General features: G+C 42.0%; 1 protein-coding gene across 2 annotated transcripts in view; it reads left to right on the top strand.

Moving 5' to 3' along the window:
• Window positions 1-23,945, top strand: part of stra6 (signaling receptor and transporter of retinol STRA6) — a 230,943-nt gene that overhangs the window by 83,327 nt on the left and 123,671 nt on the right. For both annotated transcript variants that reach the window (XM_031832874.1, XM_031832875.1), the window contains 5 exons: window positions 3,229-3,305; window positions 3,414-3,475; window positions 11,603-11,765; window positions 12,231-12,306; window positions 13,203-13,336. In XM_031832874.1, coding sequence (XP_031688734.1) covers window positions 3,229-3,305; window positions 3,414-3,475; window positions 11,603-11,765; window positions 12,231-12,306; window positions 13,203-13,336 — 512 coding nt within the window. The remainder of the gene's footprint in view (window positions 1-3,228; window positions 3,306-3,413; window positions 3,476-11,602; window positions 11,766-12,230; window positions 12,307-13,202; window positions 13,337-23,945) is intronic.

The raw sequence follows: 23,945 nt of genomic DNA, 5'->3' as shown, positions 1-23,945 counted from the left end.
GTATTCACACCCCTTGACTTATTCTACATTATTTTTTTGTTACACCCTGAATTCAAAATGGATTTAATATTTGTATTTTCAACAATATACACTCAATACCCCATAATGACAAAGTGAAACATCTTTTTTTAAACATTTTTGCACATTAATTGGAAATTAAATACAGAAATGTCTAATTTTCATAAGTATTCACACCCCTGGGTCAAAACTTTGTAGATGCACCCTTGGCAGTGATTACAGCTGTGAGTCTTTCTGGGTAATTTGACCTTGTGTTTAAGGGTATTGTCCTGCTGAAAGGTTTATTCATATCCAAATGTCTGTTGGTAAGCCGACTGAACCAGGTTTTCGTCTAGGATTTTGCCTGTGCTTAGCTCAATTCTGTTTGTTTTTTATCCTGAAAAACTCCACAGTCCTTAACGATTACAATCATACCCACAACATGATGCAGCCACCACTATGCTTGAAAAAAGGAAAGTTGTACTGAGTAATGTCTTTTATTGGATTTGCCCCAAACATAACACTTTGTATTCAGGACAAAAACTGAATTGCTTTGCCACATTTTTTGCAGTATTACTTTAAGGCCTGATGGCACATAGCATGCATGTTTTGCAATGTTTTTATTCTGAACAGGCTTCCCTCTTTTCAGTCTGTCAATGAGGTTAGTATTGTGGAGTAACTACAATGTTGTCGATCCATCAGTTTTCTCCTACCTCAGCCATTACACTGGAACTGTTTTAAAGTCATGATTGGCCTCATGGTGAAATCCCTGAGCAGTTTCCCTCCTCTCTGGCAACTGAGTTAGAAAGGACACCTATATCTTTGTAGTGACTGGGTGTATTGATACACCATCCATAGTGTAAATTATAAACTTCACCATGCTCAAAGGGATATTCAATGTCAGCTTTTCTTTTTTTACCCATCTACTAATAGGTACCATTCTTTTTACGAGGCATTGGACAACCTCTGTGGTTGAATCTGTGTTTGAAATTCATTGCTCGACAGAGGGACCTCACCAGTGGTGGAAAAAGCCCTCAATTGTCATACTTGAGTAAAAGTAAAGATACTTCAATAGAAAATGACTCAAGTAAAAATGAAAGTTAAACAGGTAAATACTACTTAAGTCAAAGTCAAAGTTTTCAGTTTTGAATTAAGCATCAAAAGTAACAGTACTTTTCACATTTCTTATGTTAAGCAAACGGTTTATAAAATAGTTTTATGGATATCCAGGGGCACACACAAACACTCAGACATAATTTATAAACTAGTGAGTCTGCCAGATCAGAGGCAGTAGGGATGACCAGGGATGTTCTCTGTTTAGTGAGTCCGCCAGATCAGAGGCAGTAGGGATGACCAGGGATGTTCTCTGTTTAGTGAGTCCTCCAGATCAGATGCAGTAGGGATGACCAGGGATGTTCTCTGTTTACTGAGTCCACCAGATCAGAGGCAATAGGGATGACCAGGGATGTTCTCTGTTTAGTGAGTCTGCCAGATCAGAGGCAGTAGAGATGACCAGGGATGTTCTCTGTTTAGTGAGTCCGCCAGATCAGAGGCAGTAGATGACCAGGGATGTTCTCCTGATAAGTGTGTGAATTTGACAATTTTTCTGTCCTGTTTAAGCATTCAAAATGTAAGGAGTACTTTTGGGTGTCAGGGAAAATGTATAGAATAAAAATTACATTATGTTCTTTAGTAAAGTAAAAGTTGTTAAAAAAATATGAATAGTAAAGTAAAGTACAGATACCCCAAAAAGACTACTTGAAAGTTTTACTTAAGTATTTTACACCACTGGACCTTACAGATAATTGTGTGGTGTACAGAGATGAGGTTGTCATTCAAAAATCATATTAAACACTAGTATTGCAAACCACCTGACCTGATGACTCCTGGCTGTCCCCGTCCCCAGTCCACCTGGTCGTGCTGCTGATCCAGTTTCTGCTGTTCTGCCTGTGGCTTTCGAACCCTGCCTGTTCACTTGTCCTGGACCAGGTGTTTCGACTCTCACTCTGTCTTTCCCAATTTGAATATTTTTTTCACAAATTGGTCCTTGTCCAATCAGATCAGCTGTAAACGCAACCAATGACTCATATACACTGTGTACAAACTGTATACAAAACATTAATTTTAATCAGCGGTCCAAAACCCAAACGTTCACCCCTTAGGGGTCACGGGGACAGAGGGAAACCCTGCAGGTGAATCCAGGTGAAAGCTATGATCCCTTATTGATGTCACCTGTTAAACCCACTTCAATCAGTGTAGATGAATGGGAGGAGACGGGTTAAAGAAGGATTTTTAAGCCTTGAGACAATTGAGACATGGATTGTGTATTTATAATTTTCAAAGGATGATTGGCCAAGACAAAATATTTAAGTGCCTTTGAATGGAGTATGGTAGTAGGTGCCAGGTGCACAAGTTTGGGTCAAGATCTGCAAAGCTGCTGGGTTTTTTACACTCAACAGTTTCCTGTGTGTATCAGGAATGGTCCACCATCCAAAGGACATCCAGCCAACTTGACACAACTGTGGGGAAGCATTAGAGTCAACATGGGCCAGCATCCCTGTGGAACGCGTATGACACCTTGTAGAGTCAACATGAGGCCAGCATCCCTGTGGAACGCTTTGGACACCTTGTAGAGTCAACATGAGGCCAGCATCCCTGTGGAACGCTTTGGGCACCTTGTAGAGTCAACATGAGGCCAGCATCCCTGTGGAACGCTTTGGACACCTTGTAGAGTCAACATGAGGCCAGCATCCCTGTGGAACGCTTTGGACACCTTGTAGAGTCAACATAAGGCCAGCATCCGTGTGGAACGCTTTGGACACCTTGTAGAGTCAACATGAGGCCAGCATCCCAGTGGAACGCTTTGGACACCTTGTAGAGTCAACATGAGGCCAGCATCCCTGTGGAACGCTTTGGACACCTTGTAGAGTCAACATGAGGCCAGCATCCCAGTGGAACGCTTTGGACACCTTGTAGAGTCAACATGAGGCCAGCATCCCTGTGGAACGCTTTGGACAACTTGTAGAGTCAACATGAGGCCAGCATCCCTGTGGAACGCTTTGGACACCTTGTAGAGTCAACATGAGGCCAGCATCCCTGTGGAACGCTTTGGACACCTTGTACAGTCCATGTCCAGTACTAATTGAGGCTGTTCAACTCAATATCAGGAAGGTGTTCTTAATGAATGTTTTGTACGCTCAGTGTAAGTAACCTGTCTGTCTCTTCCCTCAGTACAAGCACAGAGAAGCCCACACTGGTGGAGAGGATAACTGATGCTGTGAAGTCCTACATCTACATACCAGAGGAAGGTACCTATATAAATATATATACTATAACTACATCTGTATATAATGTATTAGCAGCCTACATTTACTGTCTAAATCCTGCAGATGTTTTTCCTTTCTTTTCACCAACAGTTTTCCGGTTTCCCCTGAAGCTGGCGATATCTGGAGTAGTGTCATTTACCGCTCTTTACCAGGTACTAATGTGTTACCCTAACCTACGTCATTGTATTAGTCTAAACTACATCATTGTATTAGTCTAACCTACATCATTGTATTAGTCTAAACTACATCATTGTATTAGTCTAACCTACGTCATTGTATTAGTCTAAACTACATCATTGTATTAGTCTAACCTACATCATTTTATTAGTCTAACCTACATCATTGTATTAGTCTAACCTACGTCATTGTATTAGTCTAGCCTACATCATTGTATTAGTCTAAACTACATCATTGTATTATTCTAACCTACGTCATTGTATTAGTCTAACCTACGTCATTGTATTAGTCTAGCCTACATCATTGTATTAGTCTAACCTACGTCATTGTATTAGTCTAAACTACATCATTGTATTATTCTAACCTACGTCATTGTAATAGTCTAACCTACCTCATTGTATTAGTCTAACCTACGTCATTGTATTAGTCTAACCTACGTCATTGTATTAGTCTAAACTACATCATTGTATTAGTCTAACCTACGTCATTGTATTAGTCTAAACTACATCATTGTATTATTCTAAACTACATCATTGTATTAGTCTAACCTACCTCATTGTATTAGTCTAACCTACGTCATTGTATTAGTCTAAACTACATCATTGTATTAGTCTAACCTACCTCATTGTAATAGTCTAACCTACGTCATTGTATTAGTCTAAACTACATCATTGTATTAGTCTAACCTACGTCATTGTATTAGTCTAGCCTACATCATTGTATTAGTCTAACCTACGTCATTGTATTAGTCTAGCCTACATCATTGTATTAGTCTAGCCTACGTCATTGTATTAGTCTAACCTACGTCATTGTATTAGTCTAGCCTACATCATTGTATTAGTCTAGCCTACGTCATTGTATTAGTCTAACCTACATCATTGTAATAGTCTAGGCTACGTCATTGTATTAGTCTAGCCTCCATCATTGTATTAGTCTAACCTCCATCATTGTAATAGTCTAGGCTACGTCATTGTATTAGTCTAACCTCCATCATTGTAATAGTCTAGGCTACGTCATTGTATTAGTCTAGCCTACGTCATTGTATTAGTCTAACCTACGTCATTGTATTAGTCTAACCTACATCATTGTATTAGTCTAACCTACATCCTTTTATTAGTCTAGCCTACATCATTGTATTAGTCTAACCTACGTCATTGTATGAGTCTAACCTACATCATTGCATTAGTCTGGGCTACATCATTGTGTACAACTAACCTACATCATTGCATTAGTCTGAGCTACATCATTGTATAAAACTAACCTACATCATTGTATTAGTCTAACCTATATAATTTATTACCCTAACCTACATCATGTATTAGCCTAACCTACATCATTGTATAACTCTAATCTACATCATATTATAACTCTAATCTACATCATTTTATTACTCTAATCTACATCATTGTATTACTATTGGGGCGTCAGGGTAGCCTAGTGGTTAGAGCGTTGGACTAGTAACCGGAAGGTTGCAAGTTCAAACCCCCGAGCTGACAAGGTACAAGTCTGTCGTTCTGCCCCTGAACAGGCAGTTAACCCACTGTTCCTAGGCTGTCATTGAAAATAAGAATTTGTTCTTAACTGACTTGCCTGGTGAAATACAGGTCAAATTTACAAAAAAAAAATATATATATATATATGAAAAAAAATATTAGTCTAACCTACATAATTTTATAACTCTAAGCTACATCATATTATAAGTCTAATCTACATAATTGGTTTAGTCTTTATTTATTTATTTTTTTTATTTTTTATTTTACCTTTATTTAACCAGGTAGGCAAGTTGAGAACAAGTTCTCATTTACAATTGCGACCTGGCCAAGATAAAGCAAAGCAGTTCGACAGATAAAACGACACAGAGTTACACATGGAGTAAAAACAAACATACAGTCAATAATGCAGTATAAACAAGTCTATATACAATGTGAGCAAATGAGGTGAGAAGGGAGGTAAAGGCAAAAAAAGGCCATGATGGCAAAGTAAATACAATATAGCAAGTAAAATACTGGAATGGTAGTTTTGCAATGGAAGAATGTGCAAAGTAGAAATAAAAAAATAATGGGGTGCAAAGGAGCAAAATAAATAAATAAATAAAAATTAAATACAGTTGGGAAAGAGGTAGTTGTTTGGGCTAAATTTTAGGTGGGCTATGTACAGGTGCAGTAATCTGTGAGCTGCTCTGACAGTTGGTGCTTAAAGCTAGTGAGGGAGATAAGTGTTTCCAGTTTCAGAGATTTTTGTAGTTCGTTCCAGTCATTGGCAGCAGAGAACTGGAAGGAGAGGCGGCCAAAGAAAGAATTGGTCTTGGGGGTGACTAGAGAGATATACCTGCTGGAGCGTGTGCTACAGGTGGGAGATGCTATGGTGACCAGCGAGCTGAGATAAGGGGGGACTTTACCTAGCAGGGTCTTGTAGATGACATGGAGCCAGTGGGTTTGGCGACGAGTATGAAGCGAGGGCCAGCCAACGAGAGCGTACAGGTCGCAATGGTGGGTAGTATATGGGGCTTTGGTGATAAAACGGATTGCACTGTGATAGACTGCATCCAATTTGTTGAGTAGGGTATTGAAGGCTATTTTGTAAATGACATCGCCAAAGTCGAGGATTGGTAGGATGGTCAGTTTTACAAGGGTATGTTTGGCAGCATGAGTGAAGGATGCTTTGTTGCGAAATAGGAAGCCAATTCTAGATTTAACTTTGGATTGGAGATGTTTGATATGGGTCTGGAAGGAGAGTTTACAGTCTAACCAGACACCTAAGTATTTGTAGTTGTCCACGTATTCTAAGTCAGAGCCGTCCAGAGTAGTGATGTTGGACAGGCGGGTAGGTGCAGGTAGCGATCGGTTGAAGAGCATGCATTTAGTTTTACTTGTATTTAAGAGCAATTGGAGGCCACGGAAGGAGAGTTGTATGGCATTGAAGCTTGCCTGGAGGGTTGTTAACACAGTGTCCAAAGAAGGGCCGGAAGTATACAGAATGGTGTCGTCTGCGTAGAGGTGGATCAGGGACTCACCAGCAGCAAGAGCGACCTCATTGATGTATACAGAGAAGAGAGTCGGTCCAAGAATTGAACCCTGTGGCACCCCCATAGAGACTGCCAGAGGTCCGGACAGCAGACCCTCCGACTTGACACACTGAACTCTATCAGAGAAGTAGTTGGTGAACCAGGCGAGGCAATCATTTGAGAAACCAAGGCTGTCGAGTCTGCCGATGAGGATATGGTGATTGACAGAGTCGAAAGCCTTGGCCAGATCAATGAATACGGCTGCACAGTAATGTTTCTTATCGATGGCGGTTAAGATATCGTTTAGGACCTTGAGCGTGGCTGAGGTGCACCCATGACCAGCTCTGAAACCAGATTGCATAGCAGAGAAGGTATGGTGAGATTCGAAATGGTCGGTAATCTGTTTGTTGACTTGGCTTTCGAAGACCTTAGAAAGGCACGGTAGGATAGATATAGGTCTGTAGCAGTTTGGGTCAAGAGTGTCCCCCCCTTTGAAGAGGGGGATGACCGCAGCTGCTTTCCAATCTTTGGGAATCTCAGACGACACGAAAGAGAGGTTGAACAGGCTAGTAATAGGGGTGGCAACAATTTCGGCAGATAATTTTAGAAAGAAAGGGTCCAGATTGTCTAGCCCGGCTGATTTGTAGGGGTCCAGATTTTGCAGCTCTTTCAGAACATCAGCTGAATGGATTTGGGAGAAGGAGAAATGGGGAAGGCTTGGGCGAGTTGCTGTTGGGGGTGCAGTGCTGTTGTCCGGGGTAGGAGTAGCCAGGTGGAAAGCATGGCCAGCCGTAGAAAAATGCTTATTGAAATTCTCAATTATGGTGGATTTATCAGTGGTGACAGTGTTTCCTATCTTCAGTGCAGTGGGCAGCTGGGAGGAGGTGTTCTTATTCTCCATGGACTTTACAGTGTCCCAGAACTTTTTTGAGTTAGTGTTGCAGGAAGCAAATTTCTGCTTGAAAAAGCTAGCCTTGGCTTTTCTAACTGCCTGTGTATAATGATTTCTAGCTTCCCTGAACAGCTGCATATCACGGGGGCTGTTCGATGCTAATGCAGAACGCCATAGGATGTTTTTGTGTTGGTTAAGGGCAGTCAGGTCTGGGGAGAACCAAGGGCTATATCTGTTCCTGGTTCTAAATTTCTTGAATGGGGCATGTTTATTTAAGATGGTTAGGAAGGCATTTTAAAAAAATATCCAGGCATCCTCTACTGACGGGATGAGATCAATATCCTTCCAGGATACCCCGGCCAGGTCGATTAGAAAGGCCTGCTCGCAGAAGTGTTTCAGGGAGCGTTTTACAGTGATGAGTGGAGGTCGTTTGACCGCTGACCCATTACGGATGCAGGCAATGAGGCAGTGATCGCTGAGATCTTGGTTGAAGACAGCAGAGGTGTATTTAGAGGGGAAGTTGGTTAGGATGATATCTATGAGGGTGCCCGTGTTTAAGGTTTTGGGGAGGTACCTGGTAGGTTCATTGATTATTTGTGTGAGATTGAGGGCATCAAGTTTAGATTGTAGGATGGCTGGGGTGTTAAGCATGTTCCAGTTTAGGTCGCCTAGCAGCACGAACTCTGAAGATAGATGGGGGGCAATCAGTTCACATATGGTGTCCAGAGCACAGCTGGGGGCAGAGGGTGGTCTATAGCAGGCGGCAACGGTGAGAGACTTGTTTTTAGAGAGGTGGATTTTTAAAAGTAGAAGTTCAAATTGTTTGGGTACAGACCTGGATAGTAGGACAGAACTCTGCAGGCTATCTTTGCAGTAGATTGCAACACCGCCCCCTTTGGCAGTTCTATCTTGTCTGAAAATGTTGTAGTTTGGAATTAAAACTTCAGAATTTTTGGTGGTCTTCCTAAGCCAGGATTCAGACACAGCTAGAACATCCGGGTTGGCAGAGTGTGCTAAAGCAGTGAATAGAACAAACTTAGGGAGGAGGCTTCTAATGTTAACATGCATGAAACCAAGGCTATTACGGTTACAGAAGTCGTCAAAAGAGAGCGCCTGGGGAATAGGAGTGGAGCTAGGCACTGCAGGGCCTGGATTCACCTCTACATCGCCAGAGGAACATAGGAGGAGTAGAATAAGGGTACGGCTAAAAGCTATGAGAATTGGTCGTCTAGAACGTCTGGAACATAGAGTAAAAGGAGGTTTCTGGGGGCGATAAAATAGCATCAAGGTATAATGTACAGACAAATGTATGGCAGGATGTGAATACAGTGGAGGTAAACCTAGGTATTGAGTGATGAAGAGAGAGATATTGTCTCTAGAAACATCGTTGAAACCAGGAGATGTCATTGCATGTGTGGGTGGTGGAACTAATAGGTTGGATAAGGTATAGTGAGCAGGACTAGAGGCTCTACAGTGAAATAAGCCAATAAACACTAACCAGAACAGAAATGGACAAGACATATTGACATTAAGGATAGGCATGCTTAGTCGAGTGATCAAAAGGGTCCGGTGAGTGGAGAGGTTGGTTGGTGATTTAGACAGCTAGCCAGGGCATCGGTAGCAAGCTAGCATAGGATGGAGGTCTGTTAGCCACCCCTTACGTTCCGTCAGTAGATTAGTGGGGTTCCGTGTGGTAGAGGGGATTAATCCAAATCACACAACAACAACAAAAATAAAAACAATAGATATAGTTATAGAGGCCCAAGAAGAAAATATAATAATAATAATTTAAAAAATAATTAAAAAAAAATAATAATAAAAAAATTGTCCGATTGTCTATTCAGATAGCAGCCGGTAAGACAGCTAACGGTTAGCAGGCCGCAGATGGGCGTTCAGGTAACGTCGCGACGGAGGAGCCGGCCGAATAACTCCTTCGGGTAGATAACGTCGGCAGTCCAGTTGTGAAGGCCCGGTGGGGCTCCGCGAAGGCAGTAAAACCTACATCATATTATAACTCTAAGCTACATCATTTTATTACTCTAACCTACATCATTGTATTACTAACCTACATCATTGTATTAGTCTAACCTATATCAATATATAACTCTAACCTACATCATTGTATTAGTCTAACCTACATCATTGAATTAGTCTAACCTACGTCATTGAATTAGTCTAACCTACGTCATTGTATTAGTCTAACCTACATCATTTTATAACTCTAACCTATATAATATTGTTCGTCTAATCTACATAATGTTATAACTCTAACCTACATAATTCTATTAGTCTAACCTATATAATTTATTACCCTAACCTACATAATTTTATAACTCTAATCTATATCATATTATAAATCTAATCTACATCATTGTATTAGTCATTGTATTAGTCTAACCTACATCACATTATAACTCTAATCTATATCATTTTATAACTCTAACCTACATCATTGTATTACTAACCTACATCAATTTTTTTGGTCTAACCTACATCATTTTACTAGTCTAACCTACATCATTTTACTAGTCTAACTTCCATCATTGTATTAGTCTAACCTACATCATTTTATAACTCTAATCTACATCATTTTATTACTCTAATCTACATCATTGTTTTACTAACCTACATCAATGTTTTTGTCTAACCTACATCATTGTATTAGTCTAACCTACATCATTGTATTAGTCTAACCTACATCAATATACATCAATATATAACTCTAACCTATATCATTGTATTAGTCTAACCTACATCATTGCATTAGTCTAACCTACGTCATTGTATTAGTCTAACCAACATAATTTTATAACTCTAACCTATATAATATTGTTAGTCTAATCTACATAATGTTATAACTCTAAACTACATAATTATATTAGTCTAACCTATATAATTTATTACCCTAACCTACATCATGTATTAGCCTAACCTACATCATGTATTAGCCTAACCTACATCATGTATTAGCCTAACCTACATCATGTATTAGCCTAACCTACATCATGTATTAGCCTAACCTACATCATGTATTAGCCTAACCTTTTTTATAACTCTAATCTACATCATATTATAAATCTAATCTACATCATTGTATTAGTCATTGTATTAGTCTAACCTACATCACATTATAACTCTAATCTATATCATTTTATAACTCTAACCTACATCATTGTATTAGTCTAACCTACATCACATTATAACTCTAATCTATATCATTTTATAACTCTAACCTACATCATTGTATTACTAACCTACATACATTTTTTTGTCTAACCTACATCATTTTACTAGTCTAACCTACATCATTTTATTACAAACTTACATCATTTTGTTAGGATTTGATTATTTTAAACTGAATCAATTTAGTAGTATTGTATTAGTCTAACCTAATTTAGTAGTCTATCAGATTATTATGATAGGTACTAATCTAGTAGTCTATCAGATTATTATGATAGGTACTAATCTAGTAGTCTATCAGATGATTATGAAAGGTACTAATCTAGTAGTCTATCAGATGATTAAGATAGGTACTAATCTAGTAGTCTATCAGATGATTAAGATAGGTACTAATCTAGTAGTCTATCAGATTATTATGATAGGTACTAATCTAGTAGTCTATCAGATTATTATGATTGGTACTGTACAGGTACTAATCTAGTAGTCTATCAGATTATTATGATAGGTACTAATCTAGTAGTCTATCAGATTATTATGATAGGTACTAATCTAGTAGTCTATCAGATGATTAAGATAGGTACTAATCTAGTAGTCTATCAGATTATTATGATTGGTACTGTACAGGTACTAATCTAGTAGTCTATCAGATTATTATGATAGGTACTAATCTAGTAGTCTATCAGATTATTATGATAGGTACTAATCTAGTAGTCTATCAGATGATTAAGATAGGTACTAATCTAGTAGTCTATCAGATTATTATGATAGGTACTAATCTAGTAGTCTATCAGATTATTATGATAGGTACTAATCTAGTAGTCTATCAGATGATTAAGATAGGTACTAATCTAGTAGTCTATCAGATTATTATGATAGGTACTAATCTAGTAGTCTATTAGATTATTATGATTGGTACTGTACAGGTACTAATCTATTAGTCCAACCTCCTGTAATATCAACAACATGGTGATAGTGTAGCAGCTCTGTTTTGTATTTCCTGCATTCACTGTACTTCCTGTTACCCAGATGGCTTTGGTGTTTGTGGTCAGCGTGGTGCCGACGCTCCAGATTGTCCGTCAAGGCATCAACGAAGACATCGCCTTCCTACTGGCCGGTTTCAACATCATATTATCAGAGGACAGGGCCGAAGTGGTCCGGATAGTGGTCTACTACATGTGGTGTGTAGAAGGTGAGTTAGGATAGTGGTCTACTACATGTGGTGTGTAGAAGGTGAGTTAGGATAGTGGTCTACTACATATGGTGTGTAGAAGGTGAGTTAGGATAGTGGTCTACTACATGTGGTGTGTAGAAGGTGAGTTAGGACAGTGGTCTACTACATGTGGTGTGTAGAAGGTGAGTTAGGACAGTGGTCTACTACATGTGGTGTGTAGAAGGTGAGTTAGGACAGTGGTCTACTACATGTGGTGTGTAGAAGGTGAGTTAGGACAGTGGTCTACTACATGTGGTGTGTAGAAGGTGAGTTAGGACAGTGGTCTACTACATGTGGAACTGCTGAACTGTATCATGATGTTTTACATAGGATCGTGTTCGAATCAGCAGATGTCAGAAAGTGATGGATGTGTTGTTTTAATGTGAACCTGTCCTGGGAAATGTATTTGACCTCTGTGGTAACATGTCCTGTGTGTGTTGGCAGTGTGCTACCTCTCTGCGATGACCCTGTCCTGCTCAGTGAACCTGGTCATGCTCATGAGGTCCATGGTCCTGCACCGGTGAGCATGAGCCCTACACACACACCACTCCTCTGTTTCCTTCTATATATCCCTCTCTCTCTCTCTCTCTCTCTCCTTCTCTCTCTCTCTCTCTCTCTGTCTCTCTCTCTCTCTGTCTCACTCTCTCTGTCTCACTCTCTCTGTCTCTCTCTCTGTCTCTCTCTCTCTCTCTCTCTCTCTCTCTCTCTCTCTCTCTCTCTGTCTCTCTGTCTCTCTGTCTCTCTCTCTCTCTCTCTAACTCTCTCTCTCTCTCTCTCTCTGTCTCTCTCTCTGTCTCTCTATAACTCTCTCTCTCTCTCTGGCTCTCTCGCTCTCTCTCTGTCTCACTCTCTCTGTCTCAATCTCTCTCTCTCCCTCTCTCTCTATCTCTCTCTCTCTCTCCCTCTCTCTCTCTCTCTCTCTCTCTCTCTCTCTCTCTCGCCCTCTCTCTCTCTCTCTCTCGTTCTCAGCCCCATGTCTGAGACCAGATTACCACATCACCACGTCTCCACACTCCTCTCTTCCTCTTGTCACCCACTGTCCTATGTCTGTCTTTTACACAATGAACACATTCGACATATTGTAATGGTTTGATTAGGAGAATGAGTCCGTCTAGTTATTGCAGTCACACAGATACAGAAAGAGCTATTACGATAAGAAATGACAATTAGGCCAGTATGCTAGAGATAATGACATATTAAAAGTAATGGGATTTTAAATCGAATTGCATGAAGGTAATTTAATGTTCCAAAGTCGCACATTCATTTAGCCCTGCTGTGTGTGTGTGTGTGTGTGTGTGTGCGTGTGTGCGCGTGTGTGTGTGCGTGTGTGCGCGTGTGTGAGCGTGTGTGCGCGTGTGCGCGTGTGTGCGTTTGTGTGTGTAGAGCTGTTATAACCCTCCTATAACTGTTTTACAGGTCTAACCTAAAGGGGCTGTATAGAGGAGACATCTATAATGTATATAACTGCCAGAGGAGTATCAGACCATCTCGTCCTGCCCTGGTCTGCTGGATGGGATTCACCAGCTTCCAGGCTGCTCACATCTGCTTAGGTAAAACACCTGCTGACACATTATGTACCTGACCTCACACCTGCTCAGATAAAACACCTGCTCAGGTACAACTCCTGCCCAGGTAAAACACCTGCTCAGGTAAAAGTCCTGCACAGGTACAACTACTGCTCAGATAAAAGTCCTGCTCAGGTACAACTACTGCTCAGGTAAAACACCTGCTCAGGTAAAAGTCCTGCACAGGTACAACTACTGCTCAGGTAAAACACCTGCTCAGGTAAAAGTCCTGCTCAGGTACAACTACTGCTCAGGTAAAACACCTGCTCAGGTAAAAGTCCTGCACAGGTACAACTACTGCTCAGGTAAAACACCTGCTCAGGTAAAAGTCCTGCTCAGGTACAACTACTGCTCAGGTAAAACACCTGCTCAGGTAAAAGTCCTGCTCAGGTACAACTATTGCTCAGGTAAAACACCTGCTCAGGTAAACGACCTGCTCAGGTACAACTACTGCTCAGGTAAAACACCTGCTCAGGTAAAAGTCCTGCTCATGTACAACTACTGCTCAGATAAAACACCTGCTCAGGTACAACTCCTGCCCAGGTAAAACACCTGCTCAGGTAAAAGTCCTGCACAGGTACAACTACTGCTCAGATAAAAGTCCTGCTCAGGTACAACTACTGCTCAGGTAAAACACCTGCTCAGGTAAAAGTCCTGCACAGGTACAACTACTGCTCAGGTAAAACACCTGCTCAGGTAAAAGTCCTGCTCAGGTACAACTACTGCTCAGGTAAAACACCTGCTCAGGTAAAAGTCCTGCACAGGTACAACTACTGCTCAGGTAAAACACCTGCTCAGGTAAAAGTCCTGCTCAGGTACAACTACTGCTCAGGTAAAACACCTGCTCAGGTAAAAGTCCTGCTCAGGTACAACTATTGCTCAGGTAAAACACCTGCTCAGGTAAACGACCTGCTCAGGTACAACTACTGCTCAGGTAAAACACCTGCTCAGGTAAAAGTCCTGCTCATGTACAACTACTGCTCAGGTAAAACACCTGCTCAGGTACAACTACTGCTCAGGTGAAACACCTGCTCAGGTAAAAGTCCTGCTCAGGTGAAACGCCTGCTCAGGTTAAACGCCTGCTCAGGTTAAACACCTGCTCAGGTAAAAGTCCTGCTCAGGTAAAACTCCTGCTCAGGTTAAACGCCTGCTCAGGTACAGGACAACAACTCATCCTGTAGTTTGGGGCCGTGGCAAAGGGCAAGAGCAAAGACATGCTGTAGTTATTTTGACTTAGATGTTAAGTCCCCAATATGATGTTGACATTGTGTTGTCCAAAGTGCTGTGTGAATGCCGTAGAGTCCTGTGCCTTATGACGCCACAAAGCCCCATCTGTCTGATCTGTGCCACCACTTTCCAAGAAGAGCTGACTTGAAGTATCAGGTTTCAGACACAGCATTTTCATATGGAGTGACATGAAACATTTTCTGGCCTTTGCAAACAATTCATTTTCTCTCCCTTTGAGCAAGTGAGCCCACAGTGGGAAATAACAAAATAACAGTGCCAGACTAGTGAGCCCACCTTGGGAAATAACTAAATAACAGTGCCAGACTAGTGAGCCCACGTTGGGAAATAACAAACTAACAGTGACAGACTAGTGAGCCCACCTTGGGAAATAACAAAATAACAGTGCCAGACTAGTGAGCCCACGTTGGGAAATAACAGTGACAGACTAGTGAGCCCACGTTGGGAAATAACAAAATAACAGTGACAGACTAGTGAGCCCAAGTTGGGGAAATATCAGAATAACAGTGACAGACTAGTGAGCCCACCTTGGGAAATGACTAAATAACAGTGCCAGACTAGTGGGCCATCCTTGGGAAATAACAGTGACAGACTATTGGGCCCACCTTGGGGAAATAACAGTGACAGACTAGTGAGCCCACCTTGGGAAATAACAAAATAACAGTGCCAGACTAGTGAGCCCACGTTGGGAAATAACAAAATAACAGTGACAGACTAGTGAGCCCACAGTGGGAAATAACAAAATAACAGTGCCAGACTAGTGAGCCCACGTTGGGAAATAACTAAATAACAGTGCCAGACTAGTGAGCCCACCTTGGGGAAATAACAAAATAACAGTGCCAGACTAGTGAGCCCACCTTGGGGAAATAACTAAATAACAGTGACAGACTAGTGAGCCCACGTTGGGAAATAACTAAATAACAATGACAGACTAGTGAGCCCACGTTTGGAAATAACTAAATAACAGTGACAGACTAGTGAGCCCACGTTGGGAAATAACTAAATAACAGTGCCAGACTAGTGGGCCCACCTTGGGAAATAACTAAGTAACAGTGCCAGACTAGTGAGCCCACGTTGGGAAATAACAGTGACAGACTAGTGAGCCCACGTTGGGAAATAACAAAATAACAGTGACAGACTAGTGAGCCCAAGTTGGGGAAATATCAGAATAACAGTGACAGACTAGTGAGCCCACCTTGGGAAATAACTAAATAACAGTGCCAGACTAGTGGGCCATCCTTGGGAAATAACAGTGACAGAATATTGGGCCCACCTTGGGGAAATAACAGTGACAGACTAGTGAGCCCACCTTGGGAAATAACAAAATAACAGTGCCAGACTAGTGAGCCCACGTTGGGAAATAACAAAATAACAGTGACAGACTAGTGAGCCAACAGTGGGAAATAACAAAATAACAGTGCCAGACTAGTGAGCCCACGTTGGGAAATAACAAAGTAACAGTGCCAGACTAGTGAGCCCACGTTGGGAAATAACAAAATAACAGTGCCAGACTAGTGAGCCCACCTTGGGAAATAATAAAATAACAGTGCCAGACTAGTGAGCCCACGTTGGGAAATAACAAAATAACAGTGACAGACTAGTGAGCCCACAGTGGGAAATAACAAAATAACAGTGACAGAGTAGTGAGCCCACCTTGGGAAATAATAAAATAACAGTGCCAGGCTAGTGAGCCCACGTTGGGAAATAACAAAATAACAGTGACAGACTAGTGAGCCCACCTTGGGAAATAACAAAGTAACAGTGCCAGACTAGTGAGCCCACCTTGGGAAATAACGAAATAACAGTGACAGACTAGTGAGCCCACAGTGGGAAATAACAAAATAACAGTTCCAGACTAGTGAGCCCACGTTGGGAAATAACTAAATAACAGTGACAGACTCGTGAGCCCACGTTGGGAAATAACAAAATAACAGTGCCAGACTAGTGAGCCCACCTTGGGGAAATAACTAAATAACAGTGCCAGACTAGTGAGCCCACCTTGGGGAAATAACTAAATAACAGTAACAGACTAGTGAGCCCACGTTGGGAAATAACTAAATAACAGTGAGAGACTAGTGAGCCCACGTTGGGAAATAACTAAATTACAGTGACAGACTAGTGAGCCCACGTTGGGGAAATAACAAAATAACAGTGACAGACTAGTGAGCCCACCTTGGGAAATAACAAATAACAGTGCCAGACTAGTGAGCCCACGTTGGGAAATAACAAAATAACAGTGACAGACTAGTGAGCCCACCTTGGGAAATAACAAAATAACAGTGCCAGACTAGTGAGCCCACGTTGGGAAATAACAGTGACAGACTAGTGAGCCCACGTTGGGAAACAACAAAATAACAGTGACAGACTAGTGAGCCCAAGTTGGGGAAATATCAGAATAACAGTGACAGACTAGTGAGCCCACCTTGGGAAATGACTAAATAACAGTGCCAGACTAGTGGGCCATCCTTGGGAAATAACAGTGACAGACTATTGGGCCCACCTTGGGGAAATAACAGTGACAGACTAGTGAGCCCACCTTGGGAAATAACAAAATAACAGTGCCAGACTAGTGAGCCCACGTTGGGAAATAACAAAATAACAGTGCCAGACTAGTGAGCCCACGTTGGGAAATAACAAAATAACAGTGACAGACTAGTGAGCCCACAGTGGGAAATAACAAAATAACAGTGCCAGACTAGTGAGCCCACGTTGGGAAATAACTAAATAACAGTGCCAGACTAGTGAGCCCACCTTGGGGAAATAACAAAATAACAGTGCCAGACTAGTGAGCCCACCTTGGGGAAATAACTAAATAACAGTGACAGACTAGTGAGCCCACGTTGGGAAATAACTAAATAACAATGACAGACTAGTGAGCCCACGTTTGGAAATAACTAAATAACAGTGACAGACTAGTGAGCCCACGTTGGGAAATAACGAAATAACAGTGCCAGACTAGTGGGCCCACCTTGGGAAATAACTAAGTAACAGTGCCAGACTAGTGAGCCCACGTTGGGAAATAACAGTGACAGACTAGTGAGCCCACGTTGGGAAATAACAAAATAACAGTGACAGACTAGTGAGCCCAAGTTGGGGAAATATCAGAATAACAGTGACAGACTAGTGAGCCCACCTTGGGAAATAACTAAATAACAGTGCCAGACTAGTGGGCCATCCTTGGGAAATAACAGTGACAGAATATTGGGCCCACCTTGGGGAAATAACAGTGACAGACTAGTGAGCCCACCTTGGGAAATAACAAAATAACAGTGCCAGACTAGTGAGCCCACGTTGGGAAATAACAAAATAACAGTGACAGACTAGTGAGCCAACAGTGGGAAATAACAAAATAACAGTGCCAGACTAGTGAGCCCACGTTGGGAAATAACAAAGTAACAGTGCCAGACTAGTGAGCCCACGTTGGGAAATAACAAAATAACAGTGCCAGACTAGTGAGCCCACATTGGGAAATAACAAAATAACAGTGACAGAGTAGTGAGCCCACCTTGGGAAATAATAAAATAACAGTGCCAGACTAGTGAGCCCACGTTGGGAAATAACAAAATAACAGTGACAGACTAGTGAGCCCACAGTGGGAAATAACAAAATAACAGTTCCAGACTAGTGAGCCCACGTTGGGAAATAACTAAATAACAGTGACAGACTCGTGAGCCCACGTTGGGAAATAACAAAATAACAGTGCCAGACTAGTGAGCCCACCTTGGGGAAATAACTAAATAACAGTGCCAGACTAGTGAGCCCACCTTGGGGAAATAACTAAATAACAGTAACAGACTAGTGAGCCCACGTTGGGAAATAACTAAATAACAGTGAGAGACTAGTGAGCCCACGTTGGGAAATAACTAAATTACAGTGACAGACTAGTGAGCCCACGTTGGGGAAATAACAAAATAACAGTGACAGACTAGTGAGCCCACCTTGGGAAATAACAAAATAACAGTGCCAGACTAGTGAGCCCACGTTGGGAAATAACAAAATAACAGTGACAGACTAGTGAGCCCACCTTGGGAAATAACAAAATAACAGTGCCAGACTAGTGAGCCCACGTTGGGAAATAACAGTGACAGACTAGTGAGCCCACGTTGGGAAACAACAAAATAACAGTGACAGACTAGTGAGCCCAAGTTGGGGAAATATCAGAATAACAGTGACAGACTAGTGAGCCCACCTTGGGAAATGACTAAATAACAGTGCCAGACTAGTGGGCCATCCTTGGGAAATAACAGTGACAGACTATTGGGCCCACCTTGGGGAAATAACAGTGACAGACTAGTGAGCCCACCTTGGGAAATAACAAAATAACAGTGCCAGACTAGTGAGCCCACGTTGGGAAATAACAAAATAACAGTGCCAGACTAGTGAGCCCACGTTGGAAAATAACAAAATAACAGTGCCAGACTAGTGGGCCATCCTTGGGAAATAACAGTGACAGACTATTGGGCCCACCTTGGGGAAATAACAGTGACAGACTAGTGAGCCCACCTTGGGAAATAACAAAATAACAGTGCCAGACTAGTGAGCCCACGTTGGGAAATAACAAAATAACAGTGACAGACTAGTGAGCCCACAGTGGGAAATAACAAAATAACAGTGCCAGACTAGTGAGCCCACGTTGGGAAATAACAAAATAACAGTGCCAGACTAGTGAGCCCACGTTGGAAAATAACAAAATAACAGTGCCAGACTAGTGAGCCCACATTGGGAAATAACAAAATAACAGTGACAGAGTAGTGAGCCCACCTTGGGAAATAACAAAATAACAGTGCCAGACTAGTGAGCCCACCTTGGGGAAATAACTAAATAACAGTGCCAGACTAGTGGGCCATCCTTGGGAAATAACAGTGACAGAATATTGGGCCCACGTTGGGGAAATAACAGTGCCAGACTAGTGAGCCCACGTTGGGAAATAACAAAATAACAGTGACAGACTAGTGAGCCCACAGTGGGAAATAACAAAATAACAGTGACAGAGTAGTGAGCCCACCTTGGGAAATAATAAAATAACAGTGCCAGGCTAGTGAGCCCACGTTGGGAAATAACAAAATAACAGTGACAGACTAGTGAGCCCACCTTGGGAAATAACAAAGTAACAGTGCCAGACTAGTGAGCCCACCTTGGGAAATAACTAAATAACAGTGACAGACTAGTGAGCCCACAGTGGGAAATAACAAAATAACAGTTCCAGACTAGTGAGCCCACGTTGGGAAATAACTAAATAACAGTGACAGACTCGTGAGCCCACGTTGGGAAATAACAAAATAACAGTGCCAGACTAGTGAGCCCACCTTGGGGAAATAACTAAATAACAGTGCCAGACTAGTGAGCCCACCTTGGGGAAATAACTAAATAACAGTAACAGACTAGTGAGCCCACGTTGGGAAATAACTAAATAACAGTGAGAGACTAGTGAGCCCACGTTGGGAAATAACTAAATTACAGTGACAGACTAGTGAGCCCACGTTGGGGAAATAACAAAATAACAGTGACAGACTAGTGAGCCCACCTTGGGAAATAACAAAATAACAGTGCCAGACTAGTGAGCCCACGTTGGGAAATAACAAAATAACAGTGACAGACTAGTGAGCCCACCTTGGGAAATAACAAAATAACAGTGCCAGACTAGTGAGCCCACGTTGGGAAATAACAAAATAACAGTGACAGACTAGTGAGCCCAAGTTGGGGAAATATCAGAATAACAGTGACAGACTAGTGAGCCCACCTTGGGAAATGACTAAATAACAGTGCCAGACTAGTGGGCCATCCTTGGGAAATAACAGTGACAGACTATTGGGCCCACCTTGGGGAAATAACAGTGACAGACTAGTGAGCCCACCTTGGGAAATAACAAAATAACAGTGCCAGACTAGTGAGCCCACGTTGGGAAATAACAAAATAACAGTGACAGACTAGTGAGCCCACAGTGGGAAATAACCAAATAACAGTGCCAGACTAGTGAGCCCACGTTGGGAAATAACAAAATAACAATGCCAGACTAGTGAGCCCACGTTGGAAAATAACAAAATAACAGTGCCAGACTAGTGGGCCATCCTTGGGAAATAACAGTGACAGACTATTGGGCCCACCTTGGGGAAATAACAGTGACAGACTAGTGAGCCCACCTTGGGAAATAACAAAATAACAGTGCCAGACTAGTGAGCCCACGTTGGGAAATAACAAAATAACAGTGACAGACTAGTGAGTCCACAGTGGGAAATAACAAAATAACAGTGCCAGACTAGTGAGCCCACGTTGGGAAATAACAAAATAACAGTGCCAGACTAGTGAGCCCACGTTGGAAAATAACAAAATAACAGTGCCAGACTAGTGAGCCCACATTGGGAAATAACAAAATAACAGTGACAGAGTAGTGAGCCCACCTTGGGAAATAACAAAATAACAGTGCCAGACTAGTGAGCCCACCTTGGGGAAATAACTAAATAACAGTGCCAGACTAGTGGGCCATCCTTGGGAAATAACAGTGACAGAATATTGGGCCCACCTTGGGGAAATAACAGTGACAGACTAGTGAGCCCACGTTGGGAAATAACAAAATAACAGTGCCAGACTAGTGAGCCCACGTTGGGAAATAACAAAATAACAGTGACAGACTAGTGAGCCCACAGTGGGAAATAACAAAATAACAGTGCCAGACTAGTGAGCCCACGTTGGGAAATAACAAAGTAACAGTGCCAGACTAGTGAGCCCACGTTGGGAAATAACAAAATAACAGTGCCAGACTAGTGAGCCCACATTGGGAAATAACAAAATAACAGTGACAGAGTAGTGAGCCCACCTTGGGAAATAATAAAATAACAGTGCCAGACTAGTGAGCCCACGTTGGGAAATAACAAAATAACAGTGACAGACTAGTGAGCCCACAGTGGGAAATAACAAAATAACAGTGACAGAGTAGTGAGCCCACCTTGGGAAATAATAAAATAACAGTGCCAGGCTAGTGAGCCCACGTTGGGAAATAACAAAATAACAGTGACAGACTAGTGAGCCCACCTTGGGAAATAACAAAGTAACAGTGCCAGACTAGTGAGCCCACCTTGGGAAATAACTAAATAACAGTGACAGACTAGTGAGCCCACAGTGGGAAATAACAAAATAACAGTTCCAGACTAGTGAGCCCACGTTGGGAAATAACTAAATAACAGTGACAGACTCGTGAGCCCACGTTGGGAAATAACAAAATAACAGTGCCAGACTAGTGAGCCCACCTTGGGGAAATAACTAAATAACAGTGCCAGACTAGTGAGCCCACCTTGGGGAAATAACTAAATAACAGTAACAGACTAGTGAGCCCACGTTGGGAAATAACTAAATAACAGTGAGAGACTAGTGAGCCCACGTTGGGAAATAACTAAATTACAGTGACAGACTAGTGAGCCCACGTTGGGGAAATAACAAAATAACAGTGACAGACTAGTGAGCCCACCTTGGGAAATAACTAAGTAACAGTGCCAGACTAGTGAGCCCACGTTGGGAAATAACAGTGACAGACTAGTGAGCCCACGTTGGGAAATAACAAAATAACAGTGACAGACTAGTGAGCCCAAGTTGGGGAAATATCAGAATAACAGTGACAGACTAGTGAGCCCACCTTGGGAAATAACTAAATAACAGTGCCAGACTAGTGGGCCATCCTTGGGAAATAACAGTGACAGAATATTGGGCCCACCTTGGGGAAATAACAGTGACAGACTAGTGAGCCCACCTTGGGAAATAACAAAATAACAGTGCCAGACTAGTGAGCCCACGTTGGGAAATAACAAAATAACAGTGACAGACTAGTGAGCCCACAGTGGGAAATAACAAAATAACAGTGCCAGACTAGTGAGCCCACGTTGGGAAATAACAAAGTAACAGTGCCAGACTAGTGAGCCCACGTTGGGAAATAACAAAATAACAGTGCCAGACTAGTGAGCCCACATTGGGAAATAACAAAATAACAGTGACAGAGTAGTGAGCCCACCTTGGGAAATAATAAAATAACAGTGCCAGACTAGTGAGCCCACGTTGGGAAATAACAAAATAACAGTGACAGACTAGTGAGCCCACAGTGGGAAATAACAAAATAACAGTGACAGAGTAGTGAGCCCACCTTGGGAAATAATAAAATAACAGTGCCAGGCTAGTGAGCCCACGTTGGGAAATAACAAAATAACAGTGACAGACTAGTGAGCCCACCTTGGGAAATAACAAAGTAACAGTGCCAGACTAGTGAGCCCACCTTGGGAAATAACTAAATAACAGTGACAGACTAGTGAGCCCACAGTGGGAAATAACAAAATAACAGTTCCAGACTAGTGAGCCCACGTTGGGAAATAACTAAATAACAGTGACAGACTCGTGAGCCCACGTTGGGAAATAACAAAATAACAGTGCCAGACTAGTGAGCCCACCTTGGGGAAATAACTAAATAACAGTGCCAGACTAGTGAGCCCACCTTGGGAAATAACAGTGACAGAATATTGGGCCCACCTTGGGGAAATAACAGTGACAGACTAGTGAGCCCACCTTGGGAAATAACAAAATAACAGTGCCAGACTAGTGAGCCCACGTTGGGAAATAACAAAATAACAGTGACAGACTAGTGAGCCCACAGTGGGAAATAACAAAATAACAGTGCCAGACTAGTGAGCCCACGTTGGGAAATAACAAAGTAACAGTGCCAGACTAGTGAGCCCACGTTGGGAAATAACAAAATAACAGTGCCAGACTAGTGAGCCCACATTGGGAAATAACAAAATAACAGTGACAGAGTAGTGAGCCCACCTTGGGAAATAATAAAATAACAGTGCCAGACTAGTGAGCCCACGTTGGGAAATAACTAAATTACAGTGACAGACTAGTGAGCCCACGTTGGGGAAATAACAAAATAACAGTGACAGACTAGTGAGCCCACCTTGGGAAATAACAAAATAACAGTGCCAGACTAGTGAGCCCACGTTGGGAAATAACAAAATAACAGTGACAGACTAGTGAGCCCACCTTGGGAAATAACAAAATAACAGTGCCAGACTAGTGAGCCCACGTTGGGAAATAACAAAATAACAGTGACAGACTAGTGAGCCCAAGTTGGGGAAATTTCAGAATAACAGTGACAGACTAGTGAGCCCACCTTGGGAAATGACTAAATAACAGTGCCAGACTAGTGGGCCATCCTTGGGAAATAACAGTGACAGACTATTGGGCCCACCTTGGGGAAATAACAGTGACAGACTAGTGAGCCCACCTTGGGAAATAACAAAATAACAGTGCCAGACTAGTGACCCACGTTGGGAAATAACAAAATAACAGTGACAGACTAGTGAGCCCACAG

This window comes from Oncorhynchus kisutch, linkage group LG10, assembly GCF_002021735.2.
Source record: "Oncorhynchus kisutch isolate 150728-3 linkage group LG10, Okis_V2, whole genome shotgun sequence".
NCBI classification, from domain to species: Eukaryota; Metazoa; Chordata; class Actinopteri; order Salmoniformes; family Salmonidae; genus Oncorhynchus; species Oncorhynchus kisutch.
This window is presented reverse-complemented; position numbering and strand designations above follow the sequence as displayed.